Source organism: Leptodactylus fuscus, chromosome 7, assembly GCF_031893055.1.
Source record: "Leptodactylus fuscus isolate aLepFus1 chromosome 7, aLepFus1.hap2, whole genome shotgun sequence".
Classification (NCBI taxonomy): domain Eukaryota; kingdom Metazoa; phylum Chordata; class Amphibia; order Anura; family Leptodactylidae; genus Leptodactylus; species Leptodactylus fuscus.
Genome location: NC_134271.1, coordinates 106,206,928 through 106,220,136, shown reverse-complemented (window position 1 = coordinate 106,220,136; position 13,209 = coordinate 106,206,928). Strand labels below are relative to the sequence as shown.

Sequence of the window (13,209 nt, the reverse complement as noted above, 5' to 3'; positions counted from 1 at the left end):
AGGAATTAATTTACTCTAATATACGTTTTCAAGATGATTAAGGCTGTGTTCACATCAGCATTGTTGTCTCTGCACCTAATCAGTTTGTTATATCTATCTAAAGATCATAAAAAAATGATTAGAATGGGTTGCTTAAAGGGGCTCTACCATTGGGACAAGTCATTTTTAACTAATCACATCTTTGCATAGCCTTTAGAAATGCTATTCCACACCTACCTTTAGTATGTAGATTGCCTCAGGGGGTTTTGAATAAGTCAGTTTTTATTCATATGCTAATTAACTGGGTGCACGATGCGTCATGCACTCCTCTTTGCTATTGTTTCCTATGGGAGGCTGCTGCTGCTGATGAGTCAGCTTCCTGTTTGCACACATACCCTGTTTCCCCTAAAATAAGACACCCCCCCCCCTTTCACCTTCTGGATCACATACAACCGGCAGTCATTCCGGCGCTCCGCTAAGGAAGCATCAGCATGACTGCCAATTGTTCCCCGCTCCAGCCGCTGCATAAGACATCCCCCGAAAATAAGAAAGGTCATATATTTCGTTAGATAATTAATTATAAGAAACTGTCTTATTTTCGGGGAAACAGGGTAGGAGATAATAGAGACGAGTGCTGCTGGGAACTTCCTGTGCTGGCTGGAAGCTCATTAGCATATGAATAAAAATGGACTTATTCAGAAACCAGTGAGGCAATTTACATACTAAAGGTAAGTGTGGAATAGACTTTCTAAAGCCTATGCAAGGATGTGTTTAGTTAAAAATGACTTTTCCCAATGATAGAGCCCCTTTAAAAAGCAAAACCTTGATTTCAGTGGGGGGGGATTTGGTTTTTTTTTTTTGGTTTTTTTTTAAACCAGCCACAGGTTTGTGTTTGAAGAATTTCCCACATATATCCACTCTTCTAGATGGAGACAAAAGTCAAACTTGCAGTATCCAAAACATAATGCACAAATTCGGTTTCTTTTTATTTATCTTTTTAAATGGCATTAAGGTTTATGGAAGGCAATACATTTTTGCAAAAAAAAAAAATAAAATAAAATAAAAAAAATCCACCAAACATTTTATGTGTTGTTGTTGTTGTTGTTGTTGTTGTTGTTGTTATTATTATTATTCCAAAAAAAACAAACACAAAAATGACTGAATAAAAAAAAAGTATAATTTATTGACATAACATAATATAAAATTTGTGAGTAATTATAGGATCACAGAAGAACAGGCAGATAATTCCCTCTTCAGAAAAAGCACAAGTAACATATGTATCCAACTAAATGACCTACACAAACACACATTCCCATAGAACTCAATATATCTCACATAGTGCACATATACAAATGGGACAAGTGTAAATAGTAACTTACATGCTAGCAGCACTCTTTTCTCCGCATTTTTTCCCTTTTCGAGCAAAAACCGTATGGACACCATTATAGTCCATGGTGTCTGCGGGTTTCCTAAGGTAACTGCTTTTTTATGCGGATTAGGTTTCCATTTGAGGGTGATCGCCATGCGCAGATGTGAACTTAAACATTGCATGTTTACTATTGAAGCTTTGTAAGAGGAAAACCTTCCTGTAGTTGAGTGACCGTCTTCCATCCATTATCCTCATTGGGTGTCATTCTAGATTCAAAACTCTGATCAAACCGAATGGAAAAAATCCCTAGAATAAAACTTTGACCAGATGGGGAATCCCGTCAGCAATTTCCTCATTAGTATTCACTGCACTGACGTGACATCACAGAGCAATGAATACTAATGAGCCAGTAGCCAGATGAAGGTGAACATTGAACTGGGCGAGTTTTACATGTCTTCTAGCTGTGGACAATGTGGTGCAAGATACCATATGTAACCTCAGTTGTATCTTATCTTGTATCCAGGCTAGAGGTCGCCCAACAGGTACTAGAGCCTCCTTTCAACTGTACAGTCCTCCCCAAAAAACTTCACTCTATTTTCACTTGCATATATTATCATTACTTCCACACATAGAAAGTCTCTGATTCCAGCCTTAGCTCCTCCTTGTTGTATCTATGTTTGTTTTTGTGAATGAGTATAATTACTATGTAAACCGTAGAATGTAAATATGTCAGATGAATGACCAGGGATTGCCAGGGTGTGCATGGAGTTTAGGAATGAAGAACAAAGCATGGCTGCAGACTTACGTGAGACGTGACCTATATGTTTAATTCACATGCACATTGTGAGTCTGGAAGAACGGGAACATGACAGTCCTGTAACCTCTGTGGATGTAGCGTAGCTTTATTTTTTTAATCAATGTATTGAGTGTATATTTAGAAGAGCTTGTATATGGTCAGCTAATTTCTAAAGGATTTGCACACTTTTGTAACACCTTTCTCCATTAGTACATCTCAAAAGAAAATATAATAAAAATTCATGCTTCTAGGGTTAAAAAGAGTTTGGCGAGAGTTTTGTCATCTTTCATACTCCCCTGTTTGGTGTCTCTGACATCTATTGTTCATTGCAATCCAGATTTTATAACAATGGACCACTCTTGAACTCATTCCAAGTGGCTACAGTGCATTCCTTTGCCTTCTCAGGGGGAGGAGTGGGAGAAGGCCCTGGAGTCCAATATCCTTGTATCTCTGTTGGCTTCTTACAAACTCTTTTATATACCATATGCTAGGCTTACCTCTTTCAGCTGCACCTTCATAGGGCTGGAGTGATGCCCTGTGCATCCTGCTGTCTTATGATCACACTAGTGTTTAGGTTTCTGTTCTTCGGGTCCACTTGGGGATTTGAAAAACTGAAACTCTATCTACTTAAAAAGCAATTATCTATGCATCTCATAGACTATAATGGGGGTCTGCCTGGTTTCCACCAATTTTATACTGAAGACACCAGAGAGAACCTGGAATGGGGTATGGATTCCCCAAACGTTAGCATTAAGTGTCAAGAAGAGGGTATGGACGTTAACACCTCCTTTGCACATGTTCCCTGTTGCTGACTTTTTGGGGCGAAGGTCACAAAAATTTTTTTTTTTTTTTTTTTCTCTACTGAAGAACCTGGTGTTGCTGTCAGCAAAGCTTTGTTTGTTGGGGTTGATGGAGGTCGGGGCTGAACCTGGACCCACCTCCAATAGATTTTCCTGTGTGAAACCCTTTCTATGTGGATTAAATGTAATAATGGCATCCTCTTTGTGATCAAATTTATCTGGGCACATCTGGACCCTGTGATCAGTCTCATCACACATTTGTTCCAGAACTAGTCCCCCTCTCTTCCATGAACCCCTCTCCTCTGGTCTCGACAGGTAGTCATCCCCAGGTACATCTTTGGATTGTCTCTCCGCCATTTGTCGATACTTGTAGCTGCTTACTCTAAACTATCCTTTACTAACTTGACCATGTGCTTTAAATTCCTCCTTTATATCTGAACAGTTTGCACAATTTGTTCGTTTTACTTGCCTTGTTTTATTGTGTGATTTGTAATGAAAATCTTGAAATAATTAGAATTAGTGTCACCAGTAAATTGGTTATGAACCTAATCCCAGTACCTGGTAGAGGTGATTGTAGTTTCTAAATATGACTCTGTTTTATAACTTTGGAGCTCAATATGCATGTAAATCGTTGTTTAATTCATATGGAAATGGGAGGGAAAGTACTTTTTGCCCAGCAATCTAGAGGTGAGACCAAAGCTCTTTCCCTTCATTTGCCTATAAATAAAAACTGTGATTTACGCTGGGTTCACACCTGCGTCTGGGGTCTCCGTACTATGGTTTCCGTCTTCTGCATGGCAGAAGACGGAAACCATAGATCGGGTCCGGCCGTGCGCGGCCGTGAGCGTTTTAGGCTCTCCGCCGCGAAACCGGATTTTTTTATCCGGACACAGAGTACTGCATGTCCGACTCTGTGTCCGGATTATAAAACCCGGTTTTGCGGCGGAGAGCGCAAAACGCTCACTGCCGCGCACGGCCGGACAGCTTTCTCACCCATTCAAATGAATGGGTGAGAGTCTCCTGCAGGCTTCCGTCTCCTGCATCTGTTTTATGCAGGAAACGGAAACCTGCAATAATAGAGGCATATTTGGAACCTGTGGAATCACCTCTACAAGGTTTATAGGCCATTTACTGCTGACAGACTCCTTTTAGTTAAGATATGCTGGTATTTTGTGTATGTAGCTCTAAGTGTATGTGTGAAGGTTGTAATCATGTAATGTATGAAAAACATTGTTATCCTAAAACTGAATGCTAGATATAGTTGCTTATGCTTGGAACTGGAATATTATGTAATAAATGATGTCTCCATTCCATAGTGAAATTCTTTTTTGAGTAAAGAAGAGCACATGCTTGGCTCACTGCCAGGAGACCTCTCCCAGGAGATACTACCAGGAGTGGAAGCAGCTGCCTATATATGGAACTGTTTAAACTGTCTTTTTTGTGTGATTGAGATGGACTACACCAGTAAGGAATGAGCACAGGACTTACTGTTCTTATCTCTTTTCGTTTGCTGCTATTTAACCTAACGTTGTCTTTAATAAACTGCGTCCGTGCACATCCTTCAGCTGAGAGAGGAACTAATACCAACATAGTGAGTGGTGTTATTTCCTTACTGCCTGGCACTCACCCTTCTCGATTAGGACGACGACAGTTACCCAGGATTACTGGTCATTTGGTCATAAACAGGACCTCTGACCTTATCATATGTATGGTCATAAAAAGAGGGTGTGCTTTAACAAGACTGAAATATCAGACAGGATTTGTTTTCTGTAGCCATAGAAAATCTTTTTGCCACTTGGAACTCTTTTAATAAAGATTATTTTATTTTGGATGCATTGGGCAATAACTTTATTTTTGGGAAGAAAAGTAAATAATAAAGTAAAACAAAACTGCATTTGTCAGATTTTTATATTTAAATTTCCTTAAGTTTATATTCAGTTGAATTAAAAAAAGGAAAGTCAAGGTACTGGTCAATACCAGTTCTTTTAAGATTTGTAAAAAAATATTTTTGTGGGGGTGTTTATATAATATTTATATTTTCTTGGCTCACTATCAGTCCTGGACATGCAATCATTTGAAAGTTTTATAACACACTGCAGTAGTACCGTATTGCAGTGTATTGTTCCTCTAAGGGTAACAACCCCATTGGTGCCCCACAATCCTGTCTCTAGGCTTAGATGCCTTGATGGTGGCAGCTATGTGTCTAAACAGCTGGGATAGTAGCTGAGGACATAAGATTCTACCTATTGCCACTTAATTGGCAGCTGTCAATGGGTTATGTTAAATGGATGCAAATAATGTGATGTGAATGGAGCCCAAGTCTGGTTATAGTAGTGTCCTGAGTTACGGGTTACTATGGATATGTGGCCAGAGGAGTATAGGGTGGTGATTAAAGGGAATCTTTCAGGAGTAAAATTGTAATCCCAGTTTCTTGTAGTGCTCTTTACACACTATCCAAATATGCATTTGTTATTTAGTATTGCAGATCCATTGTCAAGAAAATTGCTGTTTTAACTATATGTAAATTAGGTAAAAAGTACTTTTGGGGCATTTCTGATCTTCCTCCGGCTTTGCTCTGCACTATAGATGACCTCCTCTAACTGCTGGACAGCGGCCCTGGAGAGACCTGTAAAACAAAACAGGGTGGGTGGAGCTGGGCATCTGATTGGTTGGATTGTGATTTTGCTGACAGACTCCCCTTTTAGCTTATGGAATATTTGCTGTGGCATTTGCTTCTCCACTCTGATGAGTGATCCCATTAATTTCTATGCGACTGTCTTTTTGTATACAAGCTTGTCTGAACATCCTGCAGAAAAGCTTACAATCCTCTTCCTTATGAATCATTTGTCTGCAGACTTCTATTCCTAGAGTGTCAGTCATGATCACATATATACCTAGCGTGAACACCATTTTAGCAGTCATTTTCACATCTCGTGTTAGCGTAGCTGTAAATATAGATCCCCAAGTGTCACAGTCTTGTTCTCTTAGCAGTAGTGTTGAATGCTAGTAATTGTATTACAGAGGACTCTTTTTAATCACATAAAGATATCTTGTGGTTTTGACCTAAAGAAAGGAAAGATAACTATAGTTCTTGCAAAATCCCCCAAATAACGATTTTATAATTAAGGTCACATTGTACTCCAGCGCTCACATGACTGTCCCTGTAAATTCCTACCAACAAAGACTTATTATTTTGTACGTGAACACACTGGAAAATAGGTTATTAGAGCTCCAAAGAGGGGAACCAAAAGGGATACATGTACAATTTGTTTTTCCTATAACTTATTTATGTATAACACACCTCCACCTTACACCTTTTGCACCACAAACATTCCTTTTAGTGCACATTTCCATATGCCCATCTAAGTTTCTAAAATAACGTTTCATCAACAGAATTCTTAGTGAGCGGCACCGCAGAAAAGGTCATCACCTGATCACATGCTGGGGTCAGTTTAGGGAGATTCCTTTTATATGTCATTTTAATGGTTCTTTGAATACTGGCTGCAGGGCAATGTATCCACGTCATTGGGTAGGTTGCATGCCACTCACAAGTTAATCCATCAGCCAGTGTCTTTGCACCATTGGACTTTACCAACTTTTATTGTCCCAACTGAAGGTATGGTATAGCTCTGTGATTAAATGCGTAGTTGAGGCCAGTATAGTTTGCCAAGTTAATCCTCATTTCTCCTCTTTGTAACTTGACAATATGGAAAATGACTAAATAAAGAAACTATGCAGTAACAATGTTCTCTTGACATTCCATGTGTATTTATGGACCATGTCAAGCATTCAAGCACATGGTAGGACATAAGCTCCTAATGAAAGTTTCTGTTGTATTTCAGTACTTCTATATAGATACATGTGGGTGTAGTGCAGGGGTAGGGAACGTACGGCTCTCCAGCTGTTGCAAAACTACAACTCCCAGCATGCAAACTTGCTCTACTGTTCTTGGAACTTCCACGGAAGTGAATGGAGCATGCTGGGAGTTGTAGTTTCACAGCAGCTGGAGAGCCGAAGGTTCCCTACCCCTGGTGTAGTATATATTCTGAGCTAGTTATAGTGCTATAAGTGATCCACAGCAGTTTTGACATGTACCCTACTGAGAGCAAATCTTTATATAGCAATTAGAAACTCCATTTGATCCAGGGATACAACCTCATCTTCTTCCCTGGTGCAAAATTATGGATGAGAAAGCCATGTTACAGCTATGTTCACACCTGTATTAGAGTTTCCGTTCCATTTGGAGACCTGAAAAATGGAAAACCAATTCTCTTAGAAAGCGGTTACCAACGCGACCCATAGACAATAATGGGGATCCGCCAGGTTTACGCCCAAAAAATGCGGAGAGAAAAGTCCTGCTGGTTGGCAATCTCTCTGCATTTTTCAACCTTAATGGGGGGTGGAATCCCCAAATGGTCATTGAATGCAGAAGTGAACTTAGCCTAACAGAGTAAGAATCTTACCAGCCACTTGTTAATGTCACTTGGTGCAAAAAGGACAATCCTGTCTTATACCAGTATTAAAGGGGTTGTCCCATCACAAGGATCCTATCTATACTGCTTGTTAATGTGGATGTAAGACTTTTCCTAAATACACTGCTTCAGCAAAACTGCTTTGTTTGTCCACTATCTTACTTTGTTCAATTCATTGTTGACACAGCCCTTGACTTGTCTGCTCAAAAGTCAAGTGATGTATCTGCCTGCTCTCAGGGGGGAGGGAGAAGGGGCTAAGTGCACGGGAGCGAGCCTGTGTTTCTAGCTATTCCTGTGTCTATACCACGTGACCTAGCTTCCAGCTATCAGATAGGGGAGAGGAGCTGCTTTCATTTCTGAACTCATCTATCAGGCTAGCTAATTCAATTGTGTTCATTATGGCAGAGACAGGCAGTCTTTGTATGTAACACAGAATGGAGTTGCTCCTGCCTATACTTCATAGAACAATATTGTGCATATAGTGTTTTTTGAGGACCTTTTATGACATCACAGGCCCTTCAGCTGCCCCATAGGATCACACTATGTGGTGGGTGGAGCTACATGCTAATTTGGGGCGGAGCTAAATGGCAGGTTGCATGTGAAACCCCGCCCACCAAATGACACAAGAAACCAGGAAGAAAGAAGATTTTACAGCAGTGAAGACTGGTGAGTATGCGATGTGGGAATACCCCTTTAATATCTTCAAAAGCAAGAAGTCCCATTAACCCAAGTATATGAAATAAGACCGCAGAGGTCAGAAAGCAGTACATGTGAGAGGACAAGTGCCAGTCAAGATGCATAAGCCAAGATGTCCCCCGGGGAAAGTAACCATCACAGCAGTCTTGATAACATTGCAGCAGGTCATTTATTTAGAGGTCAAGCATAGATCCAGACTCAGCCCAAGAAATGGGAATTGGATCATCTGAAGTTAGTAAAGAACAAGGAAACAAATGACAAAATTAATAATTCTAACGTCTTATAAAGCTGAAGCAGTAATATACCCGCAGCCACGATCTGGTGCGTTCATGAGATGGGTCAGACATTAGCATTGTGTGAAGGTGTTTTTAGACTAATCCAAGACCAGCAAATTATGAGGGACTCAAAACGCGGCTCCTAACACAGCTGTGTTTGTAGTTGGCAGTACCTGTATATAACTGGCTTGGCCTTAAACCTCAGAACATCTGTTTAGGAATTTGTTCCTTCTTCTGTTTTTTTATTTTTGACTAAATAAAGATGGAAGGATCACATCTATGGGTATAATTCCATACAAACGTATTAAAACATAAAATTTACATGACAAAACATACCACAGTGCCTCCATAACAGAGCTTAAGTATGTGATAGTGCTCCTGCCCAGTCATTGATCTGTGGAAAGTGGCTGCACTGTAAGGAATTGACTTGTCCTCGGGGCTGCATATTCTAGCTTATACTTAGAAGTTGTCAGCTTGTGATTGGGGAATTCCTATACTCCTCTAAATTTGGAATGTAAAGTTCTGTTCACACCTACACGTGGCCGTTCAGTGAAGTTAAACATATTGAGGTTTTCCTAGTGTATAGGCATTCATTGCTTACAGGACCCATAGTAAATACAATCTACCATAGCTGAGTGTTGTACTTCAACTTAAACTGTGCTGTTCGCTTAATACACTTCTCCCCCCCCGTTCTTCATCGGCCGCTCTCCTTTGCCAAACCCTTCACTGGCTACCCGTTGGCAAGCGAATAAAGTTCAAAATACTAACTCTAACATACAAACCCCCACAATCACAGGCTTCAAGAAGGCCCTGAAGACTCACCTATTCAGGAAGGCCTACAACCTCCAATAACACTATCACCGCACCGCCATCTGTACCGTCTCCCCCTCTCCTTCTGTCTCTATACCTCTTCCCTTATAGATTGTAAGCCCTTGTGGGCAGGGCCCTCTACCCCACTGTGCCAGTCGGTCATTGTTAGTATCATATCTACCTGTATATTTTGTGTACTTTATGTAAAGCACCATGGAATTAAGGGTGCTATATAAATAAATATCTCTCTGACATTTCAAATTGTAATGAATGGAGCAATAAAACTCTCTTCTGACGTGCTGCTCCATTCAACCTGGGATTTGGGGGTCCAATTGGTTAGACCCCCCCCCAACTGATTAGTGAATAGGATATAACTTGTGGCTCGAATACCCATTTAATCGTATTCTTCAATTAATAGTTTGTCATTGCAATGCATTGATAAATCTGTCACTCAACCTAAAGAGGATTTCCTGCCAGCCAGAAGCTTATACCCATTGCTGAATGGCGTAAAGCCCTAATGCCATATAACCCATCATATATGATCACCAGCTACTCACACAGTGGATGTCAAATAATGAAACCTTCCTCTTATATCAACCCCTTTCAGTAGCAATCTGTGCAGGACAAGGAGCTTCTAGCTAGTTGCTTGGCGTTCTTGACAGCTGTGACCTAGATTTGTATGTCTGATATTAGATCATACTTGACCAAACTAGTAATATGATTCTGTTATGTAAGGATGTGTTACCCCAGCTATTGGATTGTTAGGAATGAAGATCACAAAGTTACCCAGCAGGTTCTCAGACACTTCTTCTACTATGAGGGCTTGGCACTCCACACCAATATCACATGATAGGACATTCCCGCCACTGGTACACTTAGTATACAGTCAGAAATTTTTATTTGACACAATGGTATTCACTCAGTAACCTGTTCGCTACTTTACGTGTTAAAGCGATTTTAACGTAGACTGTACAGTAGGTTTCTTTTGAGCTTCTAATAGGTTTTGTATACAATGTTACTTTTTCTGAATTCTTGGAATGTCTACTGAATATTTTATGTTTGCGTTACTGACATTTCTTCAGCTTTCCATTAATCCGTACTATAGGTAGAAGAGCTCCACAACACTTTTTAGTTGTTTGCAGATGTTGAGGGATCTTCATGAGGTTCCTCGTAGCCAGTTTGGTTTCTATCAGGGGTGTAACAAAAGGCTTACTGGCCTTATTGCAAAAATTCAGCTTGGGCTCTCCTGTGCAACTACTCACAACCTTCTACCTTGTTGTGTTTGTACTTTTTAGCAGCATTTACATTGCCCTTTCCTTCTCTGTCTGGGCTAACTGTCAAGAAGGCTTGTTGACAACATGTTTATACCCACATTCCCATCCCCTGCCAGTAATAATGCCCCTTTTTGTGCCACAGCCTCTCCCACAGAATCAATCCTTGACTACATTCAGCAAACTACTGTACTATTTTGCTGTTAAAGAGTTAAATTTCCTCTTTCCTTGTTTATCAAGCCCTAGTGTGTTGAGGGTGCCCTGTGGGTCCTCCTTACTTCTGTGACCACTACAACCCCTGTAGTTACACCAGTGGTGGCCATTGTATTTCTCCTGAATAACTGTCTACTTGTGCATTGTGATAAGACTACACAAGAAAATGCAGTGTCTTAGCTGTCAACATAAGACCTTCAGTTATTTTCCTGCAGTCTGTTATCTGTCCAGTGAACCACGGCCCTACATAGACAGTGAGGGAGAGATCAATCATGTCCAATAGATATGGCGGACAAGCAGGTGTGACTAGGCTATAGCTGCCCACCGTGACTAGTGACGAATTAGTGTAGTCTCCATATGACTTTTTATGCTTTCAGACATTTCTAACTTCCCTTTCATACATCAGAATGATCCCAGAGGGCACCAATGGAAAGGGAAACATTTCATCCTGCACATGATGCGGCCAGTTTATGGTGGGAAAACCATTTTAGGCGTGGGGCCCACATTGCAAAAACACAGCATTTTACAGTACCTGCAGAGTGGATGGGATTCTAGCTAATACCATCCACCCATTGTAGAAAAAAATCTGCAGCGGAAATGCTGTGATTTATAAAATGCTTGAGCAGCATGTCCATTATACCTACGGAAACGCTGAAAGGTAAAATACTCCGGGTCCTTAGAAGGTGTTTGCAGTGTGTCAGCTTTGTGTGTATTACTAATAATAAAGCATTAGTACAATTGCATGTAAACAGTCATTACTCTTCTTTCTTTTATTTCAGATTGACTTGGAGCCAGAAGGCAAAGTGTACGTTTCAATAATGCTCATAGGTAGCTTCACTGAAGGTAAGTCATTTTATGGTGTCTATTATAGACTTGAGAACAATTCACTCTCTATAGTTTGTGGGGAAGCTTTCGGTTTTACAGTCTGTGTACGCACCCAACTACAAGTTTAGCTATATGGTTTCAAGATGAGGCTTTGTTGCGGAGCAAATCAAATATATACTGTTTTTTGTAGAAACCGCTCAATATTTAGGTGTAATCAAATTTTATTGAAAAAATTTAACAGGAAATAAGAAACAAACAGGCAAATAAATCAAGCAAACAATGAGGGTAGGAGAACCCCAAAAGGAAACAGAGGGCCACACAGGGCCTCAGAGTAAAGTATACTTAAGGGGGAAACCCTTTCAGAGAGAACACAGTCCTCCTAAAAAAAAATAATAGCAAACCAAACAAGTCAACTATGGACCAAACACGGGAAAAAAGACTCAGAGATAAGGACAAAAGAAAGAAGGAAGGAAAAGGAAACAAGAGAATGGCAGAGCAAAGTCCATGCACGAATGTGCGAAATGGAGCTGTACTACAGAATAAGAGAGTCATCTTTGGAAAGTGTTGAATCTGCCCTACAAGATACTGTCATTAGTTTCATACCGATTTTCTTGCTGACAGACTCCCTTTAAACATGGAAACCAGTACCATAATAGTCTTCTATACATAAAAAAACGGATTTTGCTTTTACGGCATTTCTTCTTCTTCTTCTTTCTTTTTTCCTTCTTTCTTCCTCTTCCTTCCTTCTTTCTTCTTCCTTCTTCTTTCTTTTTCTTCCTTCTCCTTCTTCTTCCTTCTGTATTTTTTTTCTTCTTCTTCCTTTCTTCTTTTCCTTTTTTCTTTCTTCTTCCATCTGTTTTTGTTACTTTGTGGCTTGTGTAGGCAGACATGTTTTTAGAACTGGTTACTGCTAAGATGGTCAAAGCATTACTATAATCACAACAGAATATATCAAAAGGTGTTTCATAAATGAAAAGGGATGATGCTTAGCTGCAGATTACGCAATGTAGTTCACTTAATGAACTTAGTGGCCCCACTGTATATTATGCACTAATATACATCCTTTTCATTTGATGACATCCAAAGGTTGCTGGTAATCCTGTGATCCCAACTGAAGCCAACTAGCACAATAAACCATATAGTTTTATAGTACCTTTGAAGGGGTAAGGGGCCTTCTTAGATGTGTATGGCTTTATGGTACAGGAGTGTATAGACAGGAAGAGGAACAACCAAAGCAAGAAACTTATGCTATGTAGTACAGTATAGAATTGAAATGAAGCATAGTGTAACCCGTAACAGATCAATTACAGGAGTAAATCAATAAGATATCTTTAGGAGAACAGTAAGGAATACATACACATTGATCAGCAAGCCATTAACCTTGTCATATCACATCAATAAGATAAAACATACCCTATTACAGCTAGTACGCTTGTCCCATAGACTGCAAAATAATTGAATTGCAGTCTATGGGAGAATCAGTGTATAACTATTGAGGCCCACTACAGGCAAAAACCCTCAATAGGTATGTTCCTTCACAAGGCTACCACACCAAACTGCTCCTACTAACTCTTCACATAGGAGCCATAAATGTGAGAGGAGGGCTGTAGGCTGGGACTAGTGGATCTGGGACCTGGTGCACTAAATGGCCATGATCAGAGAAGAGCATGATTGTGGGCTTTAGCGTCAGGTCTCTGCTGTAT

General features: G+C 40.2%; 1 protein-coding gene across 1 annotated transcript in view; it reads left to right on the top strand.

The window, feature by feature from the left end:
* Positions 1 to 13,209, top strand: part of PRKCH (protein kinase C eta) — a 119,245-nt gene that overhangs the window by 32,903 nt on the left and 73,133 nt on the right. The window contains exon 2 of the mRNA XM_075282757.1: positions 11,461 to 11,524. Within this exon, the coding sequence (XP_075138858.1) occupies positions 11,461 to 11,524 (64 nt within the window). The remainder of the gene's footprint in view (positions 1 to 11,460; positions 11,525 to 13,209) is intronic.